At 35.4% G+C, this 25,100-nt stretch overlaps 1 protein-coding gene across 18 annotated transcripts in view; it reads right to left on the bottom strand.

Annotated features, from left to right (window-relative positions):
- CACNA2D3 (calcium voltage-gated channel auxiliary subunit alpha2delta 3) overlaps window positions 1–25,100 on the bottom strand; it is a 422,632-nt gene that overhangs the window by 76,292 nt on the left and 321,240 nt on the right. For all 18 annotated transcript variants that reach the window (XR_002442442.1, XR_002442444.1, XR_002442443.1 and 15 more), the window contains 10 exons: window positions 18,198–18,281; window positions 12,659–12,730; window positions 12,350–12,411; window positions 10,507–10,574; window positions 8,046–8,091; window positions 7,801–7,898; window positions 6,904–6,997; window positions 5,406–5,501; window positions 4,047–4,168; window positions 3,402–3,482 (listed from right to left, as the gene is read on the bottom strand). Coding sequence is in view for 13 of the 18 variants with exons in the window: in XM_021409181.1 (XP_021264856.1) it covers window positions 3,402–3,482; window positions 4,047–4,168; window positions 5,406–5,501; window positions 6,904–6,997; window positions 7,801–7,898; window positions 8,046–8,091; window positions 10,507–10,574; window positions 12,350–12,411; window positions 12,659–12,730; window positions 18,198–18,281 (823 nt within the window). In the remaining 5 variants the exon portion in view is untranslated. The remainder of the gene's footprint in view (window positions 1–3,401; window positions 3,483–4,046; window positions 4,169–5,405; window positions 5,502–6,903; window positions 6,998–7,800; window positions 7,899–8,045; window positions 8,092–10,506; window positions 10,575–12,349; window positions 12,412–12,658; window positions 12,731–18,197; window positions 18,282–25,100) is intronic.

The raw sequence follows: 25,100 nt of genomic DNA, 5'->3' as shown, positions 1-25,100 counted from the left end.
GCATTTAAAAATCAAACTATTGGTGTATCCACAGATTGATTAGCACCTCCTATTTCTAATTACAAAGATCTGCTTAAGAAATATTTTTATAAATACACTTTGATGTATTTTTAAATATAAGTAATATATACATGAAGTAACAGGTATGATCTGCATTTTATAGAAGAAATCAGTAGTAAAATTTTAAAAGCTATTCCTTTCGTTCATGTAAGCTGAATCATGTTTCTTCCTAATAAACGTTTTATGTGATAAATTATTTCTGTGGGTCTCACAGCATCACGGTGTGGCAAAGAACAGGGGAGTAGTCTAACAGTTTCTGTGCCCTCTTGCACCCTGTACTATGGAATTGAATGCACCCGAGATGCATTCGAAGGACAGCTTCCCCAGAACCTTATGTATCACATACCTATAGAAAGACAAGACTTTTTGAAAAAATATGAATCGTCATTGTTAAAAAGTACCTCTCATTTTCTTCTTATCTTTTAATTGCTTGGTAGCAGAAAATAATGGTTGTGAGAAAAAAAATGGCCATTTTTAATCATTCTAAAAAGTAGCAGTATACATACTCTCTTGAAAGGACTACATGTAAAGTATAACTACTGTTCAAGATGTTAATGATTGGCAGAATCATGAGAATAGATTTTCAGTCTGTAAATACACTGACAGTGGCTGATCTTTGGGTCATCTGTATAACAAATTCATGTATTTAACTAGTCTATATCATTAGAAATTGATTTTAAACAAAAGTATGATGATGAAACCATCACCTTTCTCACTCGAAAAGGAAGTAAAATTAATACATAATGTTGCATTCACACAAATGCCCTTACAGTCATTTGGAAGTAGATGTTCACACCAAGAATACAAACTGAGTTCAGTCATCATGCAATATCAAAGAACACAAAACTTTTATGCTGAATGCTATCAACATTTAACATAGACATACTACATTTCAAATTAACGTTGGAAGATATAATTCAGTCAATTTGCACCATTTTTTATAACTAGATTGAGAAATCCCATATAGACTGTTGTCATTTTGGCCACTGAAAGCAACCTTGCTCTTACATAATATCTTATATTACATTCCAACTGAGAACTTTTAAGGTTCAGCTTAAGAAGGTGTTTTACAACCTTGTCTATGCCCTGCTTTTGACATGAAAGGTTAGACCAGGTGATCTCTGAGGTCTCTTCCAGCCTGGCCTTTTCTAGGTTAATTATACAACTTTTAGATCATGTTTGGAAGAACAAAACAAAATTTTACCACCTGTTGTTCTCCTTAACTTTGTAATATGGGCAGTATGATGAAACTGATCATTGTAATTTAAACTAAATATAGGAAGCATGGCAATAGAGAATGCTAAGACAAAGAAATTTGAGCATAAACATGTTTTAACAGCAAAAAAAACCCTGTTTTCAGTATCATTGTCCTTGTCTCTCCTGCAATTAAACTGAACTCTGTATAAACAGTAATAAGCATGCTGTTACCACAAACACATTAAAGACTTATCTCCTTTCACACTTTCCATAGAAACTTGCACTCAGGAAAAAAAAAAAATAACAAAACAATAATGTCAGTTGAAAGAGACAGGAGGGATTTTAGAAAACAAATCACCTCAAGTTTCCTGTAGTAACAGTCTGGAGACTCACTAATATTAGGAATTTGTGCCTATATTAAAGGATTGAGCTGTCCTACTTCCAATAAGCCTTAGCAAAGATTTGTATATTAAGTGTGTTATAACTGATCGTTACCTACAAGTATAGAATCAAACAAAAATGACAAAGAAAACAGGGGTGCAGAATTTGTAGTAAGGGCTGATTTTCTTCTTTTTTCCTCCTTCCTTGTGGGCAGGTCTAACTCAGGTTTCCATTTTATAGTAATGCTCTAGTTTCTCTTTGCCTGTCTTAAATTCTTGTAGTTATCTGCAATAAACAATATTTTGGCACAGCTTTACTTTCAGTCAAATCCCTCTTGGGAACAGAGTGATTTTCCACGGAACGTGCATCTCAGGCTTCTGCTTACTGTAATCCACTTAGACCAAATGGGAATGAGGAATACTTACTTCACACAAATTAAAATGAGATATTTTGGCCAAATCTGAACCTCAGTGTAGGCATTTGAAAATATATCCTACTTTAGTCTCTCACGTCTGGCACATAAAACCTTCAAACTTTGCCTCTTTACTTCTGCTACAGTTTCTGTCCCAGAGACATTTTGCTTAAAAGGAACAAAGTCAACCCTATAATAAAATCCAATATTTGGACTAGATACTGGGTACTTTGTTGAAAGCTTGTTGATGGAAAAAATACCACGGTCAAAGTACGCTTAGAATCTCCAAATGAAAGAGGACAAAAATCATGCATGCACTTGTCTCATACTGGCTGTGGCTGAGTGATACTTTCATGCAAAATGGTTTGTACAGATCCTAAAAGGACCTTCACCCCTAACGGCAAACATACAAGGGAGAAGTAAAAAAATATCAGTATGAGAAGGGTAGGATGGTTCTTGCTTCATGTGATAGCTACCCAATTTTCTCTAAAACAGCTTGATTTATGGTAAAAGCCATGAGGTTTCTTTAATTTCATTCCTACTTCAGCTTCAGTAACAATAGATATCTAGAGGAAACTGAGCAGAAAAGCATCTGAACTTGAGTGAGCAATGTCCAACAGTTAAAAATTAATTACTTTATTTCTTGAATCTGAATGTTTTATGTCTAGTCCACAGTTGCCTAACTTTACTTTTTAGTCTTTAGGATTATAATTTTAGCATTATATTCTAATAGATTATTATATATAATCTATCTAACTACCTAATATAATCCTTAGGATTATAATTTAATAGATCATACTATTCGCTGAAAAACAATAGAGTTTTGCTGTCCAATTAATATTTTATGGTCAAATCACATCTCACATAACCCAGGCAAACAGATCACTCCACATTATTTATTATATAACAGGATTTTCAAGCCTGAAGATTATATGGAATCTTTACACATCAGACAATCATTTCTCATATCTCCTTTTGCTTAACGTAATATATTCTGTTTTCTGATGAAGTAGAATCTATGAATCTATGATTCTGTTTTATGATGATGTAGAATTGCATCTACAAAAAATGCTTCAGTGGTAATTATTGTTATTTCTATTAAACTCCATTGCTTACAGAGACCTTGGATAGTCAATTAATGAAAGATCAAGTTCTTAGGTAGAGGAATCATTAAGTGTTCTCTACTCTAAGGTATTCAATTATGTCTTCTACAACTGCATCTTTCCCTCCTTCTCTCTTCTCAAAATATTATATTCCCATATTATATTATTGCTAAGCAGAAATAAAATGTAAGAAGCTCATTCACTGCTTTTAAGAAATAAACAGAGCAAATAAGCTATAAGAATTTTACCTGCAACGACTGGAGATTTTCTGTCATCCAAAAGTTGAATAGCAGTACTGGCTGTCACTACATTGCTTTTGTTTGCTGTTTCTACAAGGTATAATAAGAAAAAAAAATATCATATCTCAGAATAAGGAAATTCACCATTTTTTTTTTCCCCTAGTTTGAAAAAATTTAGTGAATGCAGTGCTCAGGAAATACACTAAAAAAACAGCAAATATCATGGTGTATGTATGAACAGAACATACAGGCACTGATGTTTCAAAATTCCCAAGCAGTCCAACAAGCTTAAATCACTGACATCAGTAATCAATTCTTGCCTTTTCTGATAAGAATAGCAACAAAGATGACAACTGGTTGGGCTTCTCAGGAATGTGGGTAGTTGTTCTGTTGGACTTGTCTTGATTAAAATACTAAACTCTAAGTTCAATCTAGGCAAATATTCAACAACAGTTAGATAGCATCTTGGGTTTTCACTTGGAACCCTATAAAAGACGTACCTGGTTAAAGGACCAGTAAACTAGCTGCAATTTTCAATGCATATTTTAATATTAACATTTAAGCTTAACTATAGAGCCTTCTGGCACTGAAAAATTTGCTGTCGTTTTGGTATCATAGATGGTTCAGAACACAGATAATGACAAAATTATAGACCTGTACTAAATGGGATTGAATAGACAAAGCTCCCAGGTATTTGCTCAGCAGCTCTTCTGTACCAGAGTGGAAAATGATCAGCATTAAAAATGTTTTCCTTGTCTTCAGCTGTCAGGAAATCTCTTGAGAAAGAAGAGAGAAAGAAAATACTTGTTTGTTGTATGTCACACAGTAATGTCTAGATTTGAAAGACAAGAGAAAAAAAAAAAACAAAACTCAATGTTTTAGGAAAGAAAATGACTTTGGACAGTTATTCTACTATCATTTGTACGAGAGAGGGTTAACTTAAGCCCCTAGTGATTATTTGTAACAGATTTGCAATTGGAAAAGCTCATAAAGTAAGTAGTACTAAATACACCTCTACTGAGGTCTCAATCTGAACTATTTAACAGCAGAACACAAGAACTGTACAATGAAAAAGTCACTGAAGTTTGCTGCCATTGGTATCTATTTTTAAGCAACAAAACCCTAACAAACTAATGAACAGCATACTTTCCAAATAATATATAAGGAGAGGTAGTGGAAAAGTGCATACGTTATTTGTCAGTACTCTCATGGAATGTTGACAGAGGAAAATTTCTGTGAGAATAAATAGCAAGTACGGTCTCCATGCTATTGTTCAGGTTTGCTGTCTGACAGTAAGAAATTGCAGTGCTATTGATCTCATCTGCTGGGCTACTTAGACTACAATATTTTGTGGTCAGATAAGCATCATACAATTTTATATTCAATACACTTAATTTATCACAAACACTAAGGGCAGATTTCTTTTCGCACGTATAATGCCTATATTTGCCTGACATTACTAAAGTGCTGACTAAAAAAGTCATTATCAGACCTCATTTTATAGCTCTCCATTTTAAGAAATCTGTACCTCCACTACATCACATCTTCAAAAATGCAAAAAAAAAAAAAAAAGAAAAAGAATCTTTTGAATGATGAGATCTCCTGATTACCCTTCCACCTAGTCCACTTCTGTTAGCTTTTTCAATTTAAAAAAAAAATCCACAATAATGTACAAACTCTGAAAAAGTCTATGATATTTTTTCAGATGAGATATTAAAAAAATATATATTTTTTCCTACAGATGTAGCATATTCTGAACTCCCTTCTGAATAGTACAGGTACAAAGCTAACGAAAAATGAGGGAAAAGTAGATGTATGGGCTGTAGGTGTACAACAGCTCATTGTTCCAAATGTTCCAATTGAAGAAAGCATTCTATACAATCTTTCTAATTTGTCCTACGTATTTCAGTGTGCAAATGCAAAACCCTGGAAAAGACAGTAGGTATGCTTCCTAAAAACAAACATTTTTTCTTGTTTTCACACACAGTTGCCAAGCATAGCTTTGTTACTTACTGATTAGTAAGCTGTTCTGGACCCACAAACAGGTTGATACGAGACAGTCCAGTCCGTGTTCCAAGGAAGGCAACTTCCACTCCCTTGTCAGAATTTCTGAAACAGAGCAGAACACAAAGAAAGATAATGTTTCCAGACAGTAAACAGATAAAGCTGTATTACTGGTCACAGAAAACACAAGTGTACACATTTTTGAGGAATATAATTTTAAGTACAGTCCCTTTTTATTTATTTAATTTTAGTTAAATTTACATAGGTTGTGGCAAAAATACAGTGTAGAAATGTTATTTAGATGATACATCTACACTTCAAGCCATAGCTGCAACTGCTGTTCTGGCATCAAAAACTAAGCTAGATTTAAACAGCTAGCTCAGAGTGAAATGTAGCTGCCATTAGGACAGGGATCTGCTGCTAGACCTTAGGAAAAAGATGTGGCAGGTAGGTCAGGCCAAATGCTCTTTCTGCAATGTTATCAGGACCAGAGTAGCTGCTTTCAGACTAGCTCTTGTATGGCTACAAGAGCCTCACATAGTTTGTACCAAAATGTCCTATCTCACTATTGTAAATGAGAATATGAAAGGGGATCAAGTCTCCCACTACTATGTCTCTGAAGTTGTCCTCCTTGTTTTCACTAGATCTGTTGTTAATTCATTGTGTAGGAGGATTCCTAAAAACCTTATACTTCCTACACATTAATTAATGCCTACAGCATAGTAGCATGCAATATTTTCCTATGTTTATCTTCAAAGAGGATGCTGGGTAATCAGCTTGCTGAATAAGCTCTCATTGAATTTGATTTTACTTATTCAGTATGTGTTTCCAACAATATCTTTTTCTTGCAACTTTTAAAACATGATGCAAATTTAACAAAAGCTAATCAGGATAACTCCCAGACTTGCCTTCTATCAGCAGTATCTCATCTCATGCAAACTGCTAATCTTAACATCTGCTTTCCCTAACATATATATATATATAAAACATCTCATTGCTTAACACTTAGCCCTGGAAACAAAAAATAATAATAATAAAAAAAGATTCTGTATATAATTGTATATAATTTGTTCTGAGACAAATTACCAGTTCCATAAACAATTTTGGTAAATTACGCATTAAATTCCTCAATTATTCTAAACAGTTGTTAGAAATAGTCTCAACTCTGTGCTGTGGTTCGTATACAATTTCATTAGTTATACTGTAAAATTTGAGTAACCTTAGACAACTAATCATCATGATGTACAGTGCAACATAAACACTTAATACTGTATTCAAAATTGGTGGTATTTAAGATGCATTGGTTAATATGCTCTTTTCATCCTTTTTAATGCAGTTGAAAAATTAAAATTCCTGCGTAAATAAACTGAAAGGAATGAAATAACTGATTCAAATAAATCTTGGTAATCTGACAAAACATCAGGATTTGCAAAGCATTTTACCAGTTTTTACACAAAGCTATTAAATGTCAACCATGATAATAATGACTGATTCAAAGCTTACTTACTCTGATTTATTTAGTGCCAAACTGGTCCAATAAGCTTCAATTGGCGCACTCACCACTGCATCAAACAGAACTTCCTGGATCAATTCTTTATCACCTATTATGTTACATTAAAATCAGTAAACATGCATGCGGAAAATTTTTGTTGCTGTTAGATGACTAAACAATGCTTTTTTTAGACTCCACTATATTTTGTTCAAAATTTTTGCAGCATTAAGCATTTACTATGTATTATTATATGATATTTGACTGCAGTGTAGTTTTTCTTTTACTGTTTCAATGCACTAACAATTACCATTAACTATAAAGAAAACAAAAAATGCACTTTCCACTCCATGTAACACATTACTATATGTATCTCGTGCTTGCACTTGCATACAAAATAAAGTTAAAATAATTATGTCTACTAAGTCACAAAAGCTCTAAGTCTCTGAAAAGATCTCCGAGAAAACATGCACTTATCTAAGTGACTTTTTATTCTCTTTTGCAGTCCAGAAATGTTAACTTCATACATATTCTCCCTAAGGCACTCCGGAAATATCTGGTATATTTTTTTAGAGGAGTGATCCAAGGATTGATTCAGACTAATCCTGTTTAACTTATGAAGCCAGATGATAATATTGCATGGTATATGCAATATTATATATATGGTGAGCAGAAATTTGAATATTTGGTTCAGGCATATTGTTTATCATAAAACTCAGAATCCTGTGTCATCTGTACTTTTATTGATACTTCAGAAAAAGCTCAAAAGCAAATGAAATTTGAAAGTGATATCAGCTATGCAATCCAATCTCAAGTTATCAAACTAAGTGGCTTTGCATTTTGTACAGAAGGTGCAGTATAACAGTTTTTAGCTGGGATAAACTCTACTACATGTATACTTAACAAAATACTTGCATTGGAGCAGTGGCTCTTTTCCTGTGAGGTAGCGTTTAATTGCTTCTAACTGAGTCATTTGACGGTGTTCAGGATGCAAGTCAGTGTTGCAATAGGACCTGAGAACATATTGTCAAAACATTAAAATGTTAATATGTATAAACATGATCTCTCTTTGAACATAAAGGATTGGTTTCAGCAAGCACAAACAATATGAAACCAAGGAGGGTAACAGACACCAATTTCATGCTTTGTTTAAGGCTTACCATTCATCTGCTAAAGATACATCAGGGTGTTCTAAATCATGTAAACCTGCAACAGGAATAATAATGGTTTATTTGGGGAGCAGTCTGGGTAACAGATGGTTACTAACATACACTCCATAACATAAACCCTTCCTTCTTGGAAAGTGCATTATTACCACAATATAATAAATCACAGTAAACTATTCAAATACATTTTAGAGTCTAACAGACTGGCAAAAGCCAACCAAATCAGATCTAAAAATGAAAAGGAAGGAAAAACTGTTTTTGCATTGACATGTTTAACTCATACAAAATGCTTATGTGATACACTTGAAGTTCAGAAGAAAACCTGAACAGATAAATGCACAATGGTAGAAAAAAAAAACAAACAACCTCCTATTCATATTTCCGTGTTCTTTGTGGCTAGTGAAGTTCTTATGCTAAAATGTATACTTCTCATTTTATGAGAGTTTTTCTCTTTCTCTTTTAAATAATATTTCTTGAAAAGGAACAACTTCCAAAACCTAAGCACACTCTCTATATGTGCACAAACAGCAATTTACAGGATTGTTCAGAATGGGTTTATTGTTCTAACTGGCCACGCAGATGCTTGTAAATAAGAACTATATCATTAGTTATATAGCACAATAAAAATGTACTTTGGTAATTTTCAAAACCCTTAAAGCATGTATCAATAGACAATAAGCAAATATGGTTCAGAAGGCAGGCTCTGGGTTTAATCCCCAAAGCGCATACTAAATAAAGACAGAGCCATGGTGATTAAGGGCAAAGAGGGAATTCAACAGCAATCATACTACTTAGAGAGGACAGTGACGTGTCAGCGACAGAGAAACAGTCAGAAAAGACAAGAAAGAGTGAGAGAAAAGGAAGTGCTGGTTATGGCTTCATTAGCTGGTGATGCATCTGGAACGAAGTATCAGACTGGCTGGCTGAGATGGATAATAGGTGAGAAGTAGGTTGGGAACAGTTTGGAGAGTAAGCTCCCAGTCTCCTGCTGTTCTCTCTTTCTATCTAGGCATGTATTTCTTTTTTTTTTTTTTTTTTTTTTTTTTGTGATTCATAAACTTTAAAACATTTCTTTTTACATATCTCCTAGGAACATGAACATATTTTTTGACCCAAACAAAGCTGAGGAACAAAGACCTGAAGAAACTATATTAAAATCACCAATGAAGTAAGAAGCAGAATTGGAAACAGGGATTTAGGAATAAAATCAGAAAATTCTCCTCTCCTGTAAGACTTTTTTTCTCAGGAACTGCTACCTCGCAGTATAAAGTTCCTCTACTGGGTATGCACACCATGTACAGGATGCTTGAGGAAAACTTATTGCTCTCTACACTCCATGAAAGGAGGTTGTAATGAGGTGGGGGTCAGCCTCTTCTCAGTAACAGTGGTAGAAGGAGAGGTGATGGCCTCAAGTTGTACCAGGGGAAGTTCGGGTTGGATGTCAGGAATAATTTCTTTGAAAAAGAGTGGAGAGGTATTGGAACAGGCTTCCCAGGGAGGTGATGGAGTTATCATGTGTGTTCAAGAAGTTTGTAAATGTGGTACTTCGGGACATGGTTTAGTGGGCATGGTGGTGGTGAGTTAACAGTTGGACTTGATCCTGGAGGTCTTTTCCAAATCTGATGATTCTATGATTCTATGATGCCATCTAGCAGGCTCCTGAAGATCCCATTTGCCTAGGCATCCTTTTGAAATGTCTCTGTTCTCCCTTCATATTTAGGACCCTTTGCTTTTAGTCTTGCTGTCAAACAACTTTATCACTACACATAATTGACTCCTCCAATTGTTTTATTTGAGGACTTATCATAGAATCATAGAATCGCCTGGGTTGAAAAGGACCTCAAAGATCATCTAGTTTCAACCCCCCTGCTGAGTGCAGGGTTGCCAGCCACTAGACCAGGCTGCCCAGAGACACATCCAGCCTGGCCTTGAATGCCTCCAGGGATGGGGCATCCACAATCTCCTTGGGCAACTTGTTCCAGTGCGTCACCACCCCCTGAGTGAAAAACTTCCTCCTAATATCTAACCTAAATCTCCTCTGTAAAAAAGTAAAACCATAAAGAAAGAAAGGCTTTCCCCACAGGCTACCTTTACTATCACTACGTAGTTTTAGCTCTGAAAGGCTTAATAATGTGTAGCCTGTGAGCAAAAAAGCCATGGCCATTGCAGTGCTCTCAGTGGTTCCTTTATTCAGAAAACATCACAAACAATATCACACAAGTGACTCTCTGAAACACTGAGAGAGGAGGAGGGGAGATGATGCCCATCTAAAGAAAATTCATGGTCTGACTGAGCTTAATGTAAATGAGGGAAAAAATCCCACAAAATAGAAGATCTTAAAAAATAAAATTTAATTCCCTCATGGAATCTGCAGAGAAACATACGAGCTTTAGGTTTACCAGATCAACAATTCAACTACTGTGTAAGGAACACGAGAAGGTAGAGAGTATCTTACCTTCTTCCACAGTTACATTCCCTCTGAAGAAATATTTTCCATGTCCTCTAGAGAGAGCCACACCTAAACTGTGCAGAGAAATAGAGCAGACCTTGAAATCTGTGACACAAAAACAGACATTCAGAGATATTTTCATTTCTAACATTTCCAGCTTGTGTACACTTACTAGCTTTAAAAAACTGTTCCCAGAGCCTCACTGATCATATTCATTGTTCAACTAGCTGCTTCTGTAGGATCTGATGGATCTGTTCTGATGAGCCTGCAACAGCTGGCTTTAGTTGTGTTTAGAGGTGCAGTACATCAGTATTATCTAGCATACCAATAAATGTGCCCTTCTAAGCTCACTGCTGTTCACCCAGCTTGACATTTCTTCAGCTGAGCCTTAAACATACCTATGGCCTTACAATGAAGGAAACAAGACTAAGATGTTTAGAAACACATAAAAGCAGGAGTCAGTAGAGCTACTGAGGGGAAAATAATTTCACATGTAGCAACAGCAGTACGATTCTTCTTGGACTATTCTGCTATTCATATATTTTGCTAGTTTAATATTTTTGCAATGACTTTAGCCTTATAAACTTTTACAGTTAAGTACTTTGTTTTGTGTTTCTTTTTATCTGCCATTAAAAGAATTCAAATTTAATGAACTGGATGGACAATACATGCCTCTTCATATGGAATACATAAACAGGCTACCTTCTGGCATTCATTCATTTAAGGCAGTTATCTCAGGTTAGGATACTGTCAGTAATCAGTATGACTGAAAAAGCATGGGCTCATACTTTAAGGATACGTAGAGGCACCAAATCCAAGAGCACACATGATGCAATCAAAAGCTCAGTCTGGAAATAGGCTGAAAGTAAACATCTGACATTTCAGTATATATTTTAATAAATGTTGCCCCTGCTGTCTTCCTGAAGCTATGTTCTCATCCCTTCATAACTACATACAGATCGTTTTGAAAAAGGAGAGTTTTCCTGCTATTATTTCTGTCCTAAGGATGAGAAGCCACACTGCACGCATATATGTAGTCACACATCTGTTTACTAAATAGGGTAAAAATGACATTCCACAAAAATTACACTGAGTTTTACAACACATGTGTGGATTTTAAGAAGAATAAACACATGCATCGGAGATGAGAAATGTGCCTATATTTTCTCTGTGTAAAAATGTAGTTTGAGTTCCGTGACGTGGTTCCATTGAAGAAAATTTCAGTTGAGTATTACAACCATCAGTCTCCTGCTTTAATCATAAGATACAGTTAATATTATTTTATTAATGGATTATTTCTGACTCAAATATGAGTATTTGTAAAGTGACTTCTTGCCTTTTTTGTTTTTGCTAAGATGCATGGCAAAATAACACGGCAGCCTTGCTCAGTTTTATTTACACAAATATACTCCAGGTAGTTCAGAGAAACAAGATATCCAAACCTCAAATTAGAAGTGAAATACTATCTCATTTCACATTACATTTTGCTGTTGAAAAAATCAAAATGAGGCTCGATATGTAATTACTTAAATGGATTATAGTATTTATAGCTCTCTAAGTACTTGCGAAAGCCTTTCGTTCAACGTAAACCTCAACTGAATATTTTTTTAATGAAACGTAAGCCATGACAAACACTGCAAATTTGCCTGTGTGAGCTTGCACAAACTTTCCATCCCTGGAAAAGCTGAAAGGAATGCTAGTAAGCTCCCTTCCCTTGCTATTTTCAGCATTGTCCAGGGATATTTTATTGTCAGCTTTTGCTGATGAGCTTTTAATGAGTTCACAAGCTCTGCACAAATGCAAGTCCAATGAGTCTGATGAAATGGCCATTTATTATGGTCAGCTCTACCTGAATGGAGTACCCTTGATGTCTGTATAATAGTAGTCATTTGTCATCACCAATACCCGTTTCTAGATTCAGAACAAGAAAGGCAAAAAGGAAGGGGGAAAACAGTTAGTTTGCCATAAGAAAAATATAAAAAATCAAGCAGTTAGTCAGTGATGAAAATTACAAGCAATGTATACATTCAGGGAGTGAAAAAATATACCAGAGTGAATAACATTTATAGTAATCAATCTTAAAAGTTGTAAAAATTAAAAAAAATGGCAACAACCTTGCTTGCTTTATAATTAGTTGGAAGGATATTTCAGACATTACCCCTTTATCCACTGTCTTCTTCACTTCCATGGAGAATTTCCCTGTTTTACGATTCACCATTGCATTTCGAAGCTAAAATGAAGGAAATGTGTGTCAAATCCTTTATCTGAATCTTCTGCAATTCTTTGAGCTCTTTGGTACATTCATTTAGCCTAAGCAGTACTCTCTCTTCATTTTTCAGTAGTTCTGCTACACATTGAACAAACCCCTTACAGATTTTATGGTACTCTGTATAGGCCAAGATTCCTGCCACAGAACTTCAGGCAAATTGCGGAGGTGTGTAAAGCAGGAGATCTCAGCATCCTTCACAGTAAAATAGCCCTTCATGTAATAATCTGGATTTTACAGAGGATAAACAGTTTAACTGAAAACTATTATGGAGTTACTACAGAGAAGGTTAAGCACTAGATTCGGTGCCAGGGCTCATTTTAAAATACTTCATAATCATACATAAAATACCAAAGGAAAAAGAGAAAAGCCCATTTATGACCTCATTATTCTTTTTGCTTCAGCTTTATTCTCTACATTGGGTTGCATCCCAAACCAGAATGAGAAACTACATCCTAAATGTGTCAAAAATTGCTAGTAGGAGAAGCACGACAGCCCATTGGATCAGTAACCTGTTACAATGGGAACACACAGCTACAAGGCACTGTGATTCACTGTGGTGGCCCATAGGGCAGTCCTTGCAAGGCAGGATTTTTAACCCTTTCCAAATCATGTTTCATTAACACATAAAACCAAAATAATTTGTTTTTAAAGAGAGAAAACTCAAAGTAGCTATGGAAAACAGAAAACATTTTCAAAGTGTTTGTACAGAATGATTTACCTCCTACTCTGCAGGTTATATCTGTTTCTATTTGGACTGCCACAAGTAGTCCAGTCACCTGTGATTCCAAGGTGTTTTCCTGTGCTCTCTGAGGACTGAAAGGCTTCTCCCTGTACCCTTCAGTAACATTATCCCAGCTTCTGCAGGAGTTCCAGGCTCCTGGATTTGTGTTGTTAATCCCTTACACATCATGTCTACAATGTCTTTCCTTAGCACACCCATTTGCCCCCCAGAAGAGGAGAGACTTCCTCTCAGAGGATGACAGTTGGCACAGTCTCTCTTTTAGGGGAACACGCCATGACTGTTCATCAGGACCATGCACCAAAATCACATGAGGTGTACCTAACAAGGTGCACAGGATGCACTGCCATAGCTCATCTGAGCATGGGGACTGTGGGCTGAAACTGGAATATGACAAGACCTGGCTTCTGAGAACTTCTCAGCCTTAGTATTTGGAATTTTTCCACCTCCTAGTTCCAGATTTTAGGGAAGAAATTAGGAAGTTACTACTTAGCAGTTATACCATAGAAACATGAATGTATTTTACAAGTGGAAGAAGCAGAAAATTTAAGATGTTTTCTGGGGGGATATCTTCAATTACAAAGTGATATTGCCATACTTGTGTGGCACTTATTGTGGTAAGAAACATCTATAAATCTTGCACAACAATAATTTTCATTACAATAGGAACCCTCCAATACTGTTAATAAATTCCCACCCCCTCATTAGGGGTATTGAAAATGCAGAATAATATCAACAAAATGAGTTTTTTTTATCTCTCTTTTATTGCTTATCTGTCTGAATACAATTTTGGACATAGTGTTCTTGCAAAATAAATATCTCCTGTTTTCTTGTACTTCATGCCGTTTGTTGCCAGATTGGGCAATACAGTCAGATTTTAATCAAAATTTGTGAAGATAGTCATGTCAATGCACTCTGCAGACTTTCTGAGTTAGTACAGAGCAAAAAGAGAACACCCAAACTTGCCAGTGAAATATCTGGTTTTATTTTCATGACAAAGTTGAGCATGGCTGACCTATCAAAAACTGCAAACTTTGCCGCTCTCTAAATTTAATTCTGGAGCATCTACATTTGAATTAACAGGCTTACTCTTCTGACAGTGAGTGTGAAAGGATAATTTTAGCTGGGGGCATGTATAAAATAAAGCATACATTTTACTGTAGATTTTTTTAACACTACATAATAGGCAATTCTGGAAATATTTTCCCATTTTAAGTTTTGTGGTTTTGTACTTGCAGAGCTGGTCTTAATTAACCATCTACTTTCTAACATTTACAGAACAGTTCCATTTATCTTTAACATGGTTTTCATTTTTCTCCCATTGGTGCCTGCAGTTGTCTGAGACCCATTCCTCTTGCAAGCCTCAGGCAAGTCATAGATTTATGGAAAGGGCCTCCAACTCTCAGTAGTGTTTAAGATCAAGTCTGCATGTGGGATTTAGAGTTTTACTTTCCTTTGTTTTTTTGCTTGCTGTGATTACATTTCTTGGCTTTGTAATCTGGTTTCTCAGCTCTTCTGCATTTCCATCTTCCTTCTCAAGCGCGTAAAATAAGTACTGCCTCAATTGGCTTCAAGGACCAAAAGATTCATTCATGCTTTTTAAAAAGAACAAACAAAATGAGCCCCCACAACAACAAAAACAAATCTTCATTCAGCTAGAAATCACAGTCCATAACAAAATGAAGTAAAAGGAAGATAGCAGGTACTTCAACCTGGGAAATTAACTGATGAATATATATCTGCACCAATTCTATTTCATAGCAAAAAAAATTCTAAACTTATTTCTTCCACTTTTTCCTTATTGAATCTCTGGAGAAAACCTATTTCTTCACCTCTTCATAGTGATATGTATTACTACTCTTTCAACTAAATGTCTTCCAAACAATTGCAAACAATCTAGTTTCACTGCTATAGTATGAGATCATTCTATATTCTTGGAAAATTATGCAACCATTGAATTAATGTAGTAAAAAGTAAGCAACCTAATCAGCCTCCACGTAAGAGTTTAATGGGAGACAAACATACCAGCAGTATTCTATGTTGCTAAAAGCAGCTCTATGAATACATGAATTATTTCCCTCTACAGTTGAACGAACAATGCTTTACTACTAAAGCTTGGAAAAAAAACAAGAACAGAGTCTCTCTAGATCTAATGTTATTAAAGACTCTGTCTGTAGCTCTGATATTCTTTTATTTCAAACTTATTTCTCATTTATTCTGCTACTAGTGTTTCAGACAGTAAGCCTCTCCAATGGTCTTAGAAACATGGTATAAATGACTGACTTGTATGTTATTTCACAACACAAAAAACTTGTAATGATATCAGGCTTACTTTTAAAAATACCTGTAAAAATATGACTTGTGGGTTTTTTTCCTATTTAGATACATTAAAGTGTCCACTTGCGTGTAGCACTGCTAAAATATTAGGAAGACTTGAGGAATGCTAATAATTTTTTCTACAATACTCAACATGTTGTTTTTACAGAAAACATTTGGACACTGTCCATCAAATGGTAAATGTGAATGCTTTTACAAAACTATTTTTGTCCAATGCTACAATATCTAGTTGTTTTCTATTATGTATTAAATATTTCACGAAATTAATTTATGATTTATCTATTACTTTTTTTTTTTACTATTACTTACAGGACACTGGACTGGGTCCTTTCTACAAATGCAATGCTCAATTTAGTTTATTTGCAATAAATATTTTTCTTATTCAAAGGATGAAATAATAGGACATACTGATTGTTTCTATGTTAAAATTAAAAATCACTTTTTAACTTTTTTATGTTAGAGGGAAAGATAAATTTTATGTACATACCTTTTATCAGAATGTGAAATTTAATTTTTTGTAGCCTCCAGATTGGAAAAATTCAACTTTTGTAAGAAATTTTCAAAAAATCTGGCAGAGCTTGGGGATCTCAAGGGAAACACTTACAGAGAGCTGAATCTGGACTTCTTGCTTTCATGTGCAACCAGAACAAATCACAATCATAAATAAATCTTAATTTTCAATGTCTGACAAATGCTTCAATGTTACTTCAACCAAAGCACTGAATTTCTACTAAGAGATGATTAATAATGAATGATTAAAACTGTACAAATTAAACAGATAAATTACTGGAAGAAATAGAAAGGAATAAAAACAAAGAGAAACAAGAAGAAAAACAAATTCATGAAGGTTTAAAAGCTGTACTTAACTACTGCAATAACATTTGGAAGGAGAGAAGAAACTTTAAAAAGGTCATTTGCAGAGGAACTGATTGAGTAATATGCTGTCAAAGATAAAAGGTAAGGTATGAAGTCAGCCTGATTGCCAAGATTAGAGAAGGCTGGTACAGAACATGAAAATCTAATGAGGAAGTCTTAAGTAATGTATGCACAGAAAACCATGCAAAACTATACACAAAACGCTCTAAAGAAACACTCCAATGCACAAGCTTAAGTAAGGAGGAAAGATGTCCTCCTAGGAAAGGATAAGGACAACATATCCCCTGATGAAACAGCCATTGCTGAAAACAAATGAATTGTTTCACTATTTACAAAGAGGGTGGGGAGAGGTAGGAACGGTAGATGAATTTTTCAAGGGAGAAAGAAAACACAGACTTATGTCAGAATGGGGATCAAGAAATTAGTACATTTGAAAACTGACAGAACTCCAGGGGCTGTTGTACGTGATCCATCCCAGATTTAGGAAGGACACGAGAAAGTAAATATGGGAACTTTCAGTGGATATACTCAAAACCTCTGTGGAAAAGCAGGTCTGAGGGACTCAAGAGAAGCTAATGCAGTTACTGATATTTGAGAAGAGATCTAGGAAACATCTATGAAAAACACAGGCATGTAGTTTTGACTTTGGTAGTAGGGAACTTATGGGAAAAAAACTAAATTACAGGACAGAAAGAGGAACACCTGGAAAGTTATGATTTAATTAAGGACAGCACAGATTCACACAAAACAAATTGTGCCTAACAAATTGGATTTATTGAGGAAATAACAGAAAGACCAGGCAAAGGTTAAGGCACGGACATAAGGAAAGCTTTTGATACAGTATTGCAGAAGAAGCTAAGTCTGCAAGATAAGAAAGAATAAGAGTGAATCACAGAGTAGATGGAGCACTGAAAAATGAGTTTACCAGAATGAATTGTGTGCATAACAGCTGATAGACATGGAAAGAATGTTTCTGCAGCTACCCATATGTCTGAAATAAGGAGTTTTGAGAGAATCTTTTATGTCTCTGCTCTAAACAGAGAATCCAATTTGCTTATTCATATGGATTTTGTACATTAAGGAAAACAGTTATCATTATTTCCATTAAGGAAAGCAGAATCTCCTAAAGAGAAGTTAAGCACTTTCCTTCATTTCTGAGCTTCAGCAGTTGTCTGGGTGGGCCCAAGAGAGATATTCTCTTTCTCTTGCTATCCAGCAAAAATATACAACAGGATGCATGGACCATGCAAGTAGGGTGATGAGTTTTACCAAAAATACAAGGAGTCTGTGTTAGTGGTGCATGTGCATGTACCTATCAGTGAAAATCAATTTAAAAAAAAATTACAAAATTCTGAACCAGGTAAAATGGACTATTTTATTTCCCTTCCTGAGAGCAGTCGAGTGGCTGCTCTGTTAACTACTTGAACAATTTCCACATACAGTGTTTTTGACCGGGTTTTAAACCACATCGCTTACCACATCATCTCTGTCTTCCCACTCAACCTCAGAAAGATCCACACTACTGTAGTTGGGCTTTCTTCGTTTCTTCCCTTCTTCATACTGGCATAAAAAAAAGAATGAAATATTTAGCACATCCTGTTTTATTTGTACAAACATTTTGTATCAGAAGATTTTTTTTTTAACTTTGCTGGATGTATGCTGACTGTGGTTGGAAATGCTGTACCTTACAAAGTAGGCAGATTAAGTGGTAGATAATGAACCATATTGATGCATAAACATACTCTGTGAGCTAAAAAAATCTACTTCAAACATTATTATTTCCATGATGCCATGACAAAAAGCTGTTCTTGAAGGACACACAGGGAAGTCAAACCCAGCAGTTGTACCTTTTTCTTCTCATATGGAACCCTACATGAGACCTTCCTCGTGTAGTTTATGTTAAATGTCTCAAACTAACAATCTCAGCTGTACAGGAAGTTATATTTGCTATAATCTTATCAAGAAAATGTTTACACATTTCTCTTTAAACAAGATAAGGTGCAAGTCTTGGGAAGTGTGGTGTTAACATTTGCTGATACTACATTTTATCTACAACTTCATGGGAAAAAAGTAATATACTAATAATTTATAGGGTTTTTTTAATCACTAGTCACTGTAACCCTGTAAATCTCACATTTTAAATAAACGTTCTAGTGACAAATTGATTTGACTCTGGGAAATTTATAATATAGGAAATTCTGCCCTCTGCTGAACATTCAAATGAGAGAGTCCACCAGTGTAAGAAGAAAAACCCTGATCAGTAGGAGAAGAAAAATATTTAGGAAGGTCTGTGAATAAACAACTTAATCTAAATGGTTAAGAAAAAAATATGAGAATCTATTTGAAATGCTTAAATGTGGGAATGGATCAGTGCAATGTGAAATAATGTCCATTTATCTTTTATTACGCAAATAAGGGGGAGGACTACCACAAGTCTTTCCAGGAGTTATGATGAGAGATGCTGAGAATTGTGAGAATTACTCCAAATCAATTCTGCGACACGGCAGAAATAGAATGATAGGATATAAATTGTACCAGTAAGGCAGCGTATATGGTTGATTCTCTTCCCTCAGGGCAGGACCAACTATACCACCAGTCAAAGCTGTCAGTGCTCAGTACTTTTTATTGCCAGGATCGGCGCAGCAGGAACTTGCAGTCCTGGTCTGCACATCACAGAGAGGCCACAGAGAAAACTTGCACTCTGATCATTTGAAAGGTTACTCCCATCCTGACATTTCCTTTCCAAATTATTCTCATGTGAATCTCACCATTGATTTTGTAGGGTCACAGTATTTTAAAAACAAGCATGACAAAGCTGCTGAATTGTAATCACAGATTTTGAGATACCGGAAGAACAGTAATATTTCTGCAAGTACAAAATTTACTTTCCCTCAAAAGAACATGGATACAGTTATTTCTACAGACTAGTCTTTTGGGAATCTATGTGGGATAAAATCCTGAGTCAATTCTCATTCTCATAAAAAAAAAAAAATCTCATTCATAAAAAAATCCTAGCTACTCTGTTGGTATAACTCTCTGACTGACTTCTGACAGTTCGTGTGAATGTAACAGAAGAGTAATTTCATGCATTTTTACAGCTCCTTTGCTAGAAGTTCGCATTCTCAGAACAAGCAGGGTATCTACTTACGTGATGATGGTATTCAACAGATAGGTAAAGAGATGTAAAGAATTTCCCATTTCAGTGTGTGCCCATATGCCAGGTTGTGAATTCAAGTATCTCAGTGCTCTAATTAATTCTTGCTTCACAACTTAGCTCTGATAGCTGAAGAGACAACTCTACATGAGTACAGAAGTACAAAACTTGGAAGCCACCATAGTTAAATCTCACAAGAATAGAAAGGAGAAGATAACATCTGCTTCATGAGCAGGACTCGATTTTGGTAGCTTTCTATGCTTTGCAAACCTCTAATTGTGGCTGCAGCTATATCAATATTATCTTTAATCTTTACAGGGACTAACTATGCCTACTCTCTGTGGCTGCATCAATTAACCAAGCAAAGCTTTGGTCTTATTTATTCACACCAGCATAGAAATTGTGGCAGACAAGATCTGAATATCTCTCAATACTGAGAGCTGAAAAGTGTTACATAGAAGTTAACTGGGATCATTTGAGTAGAACAAATGTGAAACAACTCCTGTACTGGTTCCAACGTTTAATTACATCCTTACTCACAGATGTTGAAGGGCTTCTGGGCTATGCTGCATTCTCAGACACATGTGCAAGTCCTTACTTATGACAATAGGAGTTGATCTTGTGTGTCTGATAGCAGAAGTGGGCTTCAAGTATATAATAAATTGTTTGTCTCATATTGATTATGGGGGGTTTTATCTATTTCAATTATATAGATTCCATATTGTGCATGTAAAGAGCAAAAACAAAATCCAAAAGCAACCAAATGAAGCACTGGATAAAATGTTCAAAGTTTTGCAGAAAGCCAGAAATGGAAGTATCCATGTCTTAAAAATTCAGATAAGTAGAAAGCAAGCCAAAATCCCAGTGCTTAGGCAAGCAGAAGACTCCATACACACTTGAATGAACTGAAAGTGCAGATCCTAAACCATATTTAGGACAGGAAATAATAAAGTACTAAGAAGTCTAACCCCTCATGCTGTTATTACACTTTCGGAGACTAGTGTTTAGTTCCTACACAGGAGTTCAATATGTGAAGAATATGTTTATGATACAGTTTGGGAAAGAATGGCAGAGAAAATAAAAATTCAGATTCCAGAAAGGACAGGATTTTGTTCTGATAACCAAAGTTGCAGTTATTTCTATATCTGGTAACTTTACTTACATGTCTGTTTTTTTTGTGAAGATTACTCCTTATAGTAAATTTACATATTCATATGTAACTGTGGCCTAAAACATTAATGCAAGTAGATCAAATGTCAAGTATTTCATGTGACTACTGTTCATTCTTCTCTAGTTTCATTCTGGTTTTATTGCTAAACTAATTTCTCAGTAAAAGTTATTCACGGGCACAGAAGCAATTCTCCAGCTTTTAAGAATGACATTCATGTATGCCATTTTCTTTGGTAGCATACTGAATCTAGCTTCTCTTTTATCTCTGTCTGAGGCTCCTGGGTGAAGTATAAAATGCTGATTGAAGACTGAAGCCAATCCCATTCGCAAGATTACTATAAAGCACTGAAACAAATTAGTAAGGGACCCATTGGGAAAGATAGAAACTAGGAGCTCTACCAAATTGCACTGATTTAAGTGCAGGAGGAAAAGAGCTAGATTTAGACTGTGTGCTGTTAATCTACTTAGGCCTGTATATAATGTGTGGTGATATTATAGAGTAGTTAAAACCTGGAAAAAAATGATAGCCAATGAAATTTTTTAAATATCTGGACTGCAAATAAAGAATCTTTTAGTCTGCTCAGAATTGAATGCTAGCTCCAATATTCTTTTGTTTGTGGAAAGAACAGGGGAAAAGATTTTATCTGGAAATCAGAATGAGCTTTATCTTACTGACTATCTTTTATGTGAGGCTTAGCCAAACTGCTATTGCACTGGGTGATTCAAACAATGTGCAACACGTACAGTTTAAGGACTGAATCACATTTTCTCACCACCTCCTATACAACCATTTACATGTGCCATTCTTAAGCTCTTTGCTTTGATTTTTTTTCCTTTTTTTTTTTTTTTTTTTATAACACAAGCAGTCCCAAACCATCTGCACTAAATACGATTGGCCACGTGTTTATTAAGTCAAAGTATAGCAATCTGGTCACAGAAGGAGCAAGCTACATCTTAACAGCTGCAAGCCTTGGGTCTAAGGTGATTGCAATTTCTCAGACGTGCTCCATCTGGATAACTGGGAGGTATGAGAGTAAGTTGGTCTGATAGCATCAGAGCAACTTCAGATTGCCTTGGAAGCATCACTAAACTCCAGTGAACTTGCCTTAGCCCCATTTGTGGAATCATCTGTGAGAAAATACCGCAGCAAGAAAGTATCAAATAGAAGACAACCAAAAGCTTAAATTTGTAGAACACTCATTGGTATCAAGTCAGAAAAAAAATTGCTTGCTGTACAAAGGTCCTTTTACAATATCTTTTTTTTAAAGTAACATTTTGATTTCCTTAGGAGAAGAAGAACTTCCCTTTCCAAAGGGAGACTTTCATGACAAGCCTATTATTTAAGCCATTAATCCAGAAGTTTCTAGGTTATGGTTGGCAGTGAAAAACAGTTATTTTGGACTCGTTTTTCATGCCAGATAGCAGTGAAAAACTGCCACACTATAAAATTTCCAGCAATACTGCAGAGAAAAGCTGACAACAGGAGCCATATCATTCATTAGGGTAAAGAGAATAACACAATTTGAAGTTTCCAGGAAGAGAAATGTAATGTGATTTGAGAAATCAAATGTACCACATACACAGAAGAACCTTCTAGCAAAATAAAAAAAATAAAATCTTGTGCCACGTGTATTTGTATTTCTCTATTTACAACCGTAACATATGTGTTTGCATTACAGATCCTGCAGAAATGTTTGAATCGATGAAACAACATATGGAAATACATAGCAGGAGGTAAAAAGCAAGGGAACAGAAAATAGCTCTAAGTCACACATCTACAGACTGGACAAAGAGTACATTGGCTGAGCTCGCGTTTTCAGGTGGATCGCAGTTGACTAGCAATGCAACATGTATGCAATTTACTAAGCTGAAAAAAATAACCTCTCTATTTAGGATTTTATTTGCATTCTCAGGACCTTATCATTTGGGATTATGTAAAACCGGCAGCTGCTTATGATTATTTGGGGGTTTGAGCAGAAATAATTAAAAACATCTGCCTTTATCTTAATACTACCAGACTTTAACCCATGAGCTCAGTTATACCTAACTTCAAAGCTGAAAGCAAAGAATAAAAGAAAGCTTCACATATTGCTAACAAATTTTCAGTGATTCATTTATATGTACAACCAGTTATTCAACAGCCTTCAAACCTTTAATTATCTTTTAAATATATGTAATTTTGCACTTCTAATTAGACAGCAATTTAATGCTCTCACAGGGATTCAGATGGGCTGTCTTTTTTAAAATGTAAACTCCAATAGGAATAATCATTGGCATTCAAGTGATTGAATTCTTCAGTTATTTAAATGAACGTGAGGCATTTACGCTGTTCAAATCATTTAAATATTCTGCTGTCAGCTACAGCTGTAGAGTTTTATGGAGTCGCTGAATAAAGCAAGGGTAAGTGTAGGTTATCTTACGTTCCAGGCGGGACTCCCCAGAGAGAAATGAGATTTGCTGCTTATGAAAGGCTAACACTGCTTAAGTGGGGCATTAATGTTTCCCCTGAGACTTGCATTTCTCTGTTTTTCTATATTAGGAGAAACAAATTTTCCCAGAATTTACAGCTACAAAAGACTTAATATTGGTCTAGCGATATTTAAATACACCCAAGTCCTTCAGCTAAATGCAATATATCATGATAGTCAACAAGTTTTAAATGGCAAATTATTCAGGCAGCTAAACTGCCAGTGTATTCCACTGAAGGTAATACAACATATCCAGCGGCTTTGATTTCTATTTATAACACTCCCTATTAATACAGATCAAAAGTAAATAAAGACGTGCATCATTTTAAAGGAAACAATTTGTCATACAGCCATTCAAAAATTACTGCTACTCGTCTTCCGGAGCTTACATTGATTAGGGATATCTGCCTTGGTTTCCTTGGGAGGATAGAAAGCTCTGATTTCGATTCAGAAACATTATAAAATCCTCAGTCATCATAGATGTTATTAGATTAACAGAGGGATATCATAATCTACTCGTATAATTGGTAAAACATTCCTCATTTTACTTTTATTAAAAAATGGTAGAATGCGAATAAAATATGCAATTCGATTCTGTAACAGATAGATTTCTTTAAATGCTCATTTTCTTTAGTTCAGGAACCTGAGCTTCTTGGCCAGGAACTTTGAGCATTCTACCTTAAATGAACCTAATAATTACTGAAAATGAAATTCCTGTGTATTCCCTGAACAGAAACACAAATCCTACTACCAGCTCCAAATCAGTAAAGCTGCAGGCTTCACAAAAGCTACTAGTGGTCTTGCTATTCTTCATTGCAAACCACACAAATATTACAATGGTGTAGCAAAAGCAAAAGCCCCTATAACGAGATCGGATTCACAAAGGTGTCCCTCTATGACTACTGCAGGCACTGCTCATTCAGTGGCACTCTTTAACTTCTCTGTTACCCCACCAATCCTTCTTCGGAAGGCAGTTTTCCTCCAGCACCTCCATTTAACAGACGGCACGGTGACAGCTTCGTAAGGACCAATCAGCCACAACTAACACAACAGTTGTTTTTAAGTATATGTAAAAAGCCCGCATCATCTGCTTGTTATCCTTCCTTTGCCTCCAGTGTGCTCATTTCATTGACAATCTGTAACATGATACATTTTTCATCTTAACTGTTAATGGAGTACCACCTAGCACACTGTAAGTGCAAGCAGAATATCAAAAAATAGGCAATTAAAGCTGGTATAACTGTGACTGAGAAAAAACTGTCCTCCTTGAAGCATGTGCAGAGACCTTTCCAAACCAAGTCACTGTCTTGCAAATCTCAGAAATTCACCCTTAAACTCCCAAAGAATTATTTTTTTCCTTGAGAAAAATAAATCATTTTAAGTTATGAGAGAAATTTAAATTTGTACCATAAGAGTTTAAAAAATTATCTCCTGGAAAATAATTTTTAAAACCCCTACTGCTCTCTGTAACTTGTAACTAAAATGCAGCATTCTGGGCACATTCTGATACAGCACTATTGGCATTTTTTTTGAAACAACGTGATCACTAGCTATAGTTTCTGGAATTATCATGGAAAAGAGAGGGGA

This window comes from Numida meleagris, chromosome 11, assembly GCF_002078875.1.
Source record: "Numida meleagris isolate 19003 breed g44 Domestic line chromosome 11, NumMel1.0, whole genome shotgun sequence".
In the NCBI taxonomy this organism is placed as follows: domain Eukaryota; kingdom Metazoa; phylum Chordata; class Aves; order Galliformes; family Numididae; genus Numida; species Numida meleagris.
Note: the sequence above shows the minus strand (reverse complement) of the source record. Positions and strands in the feature narration are given on the sequence as shown.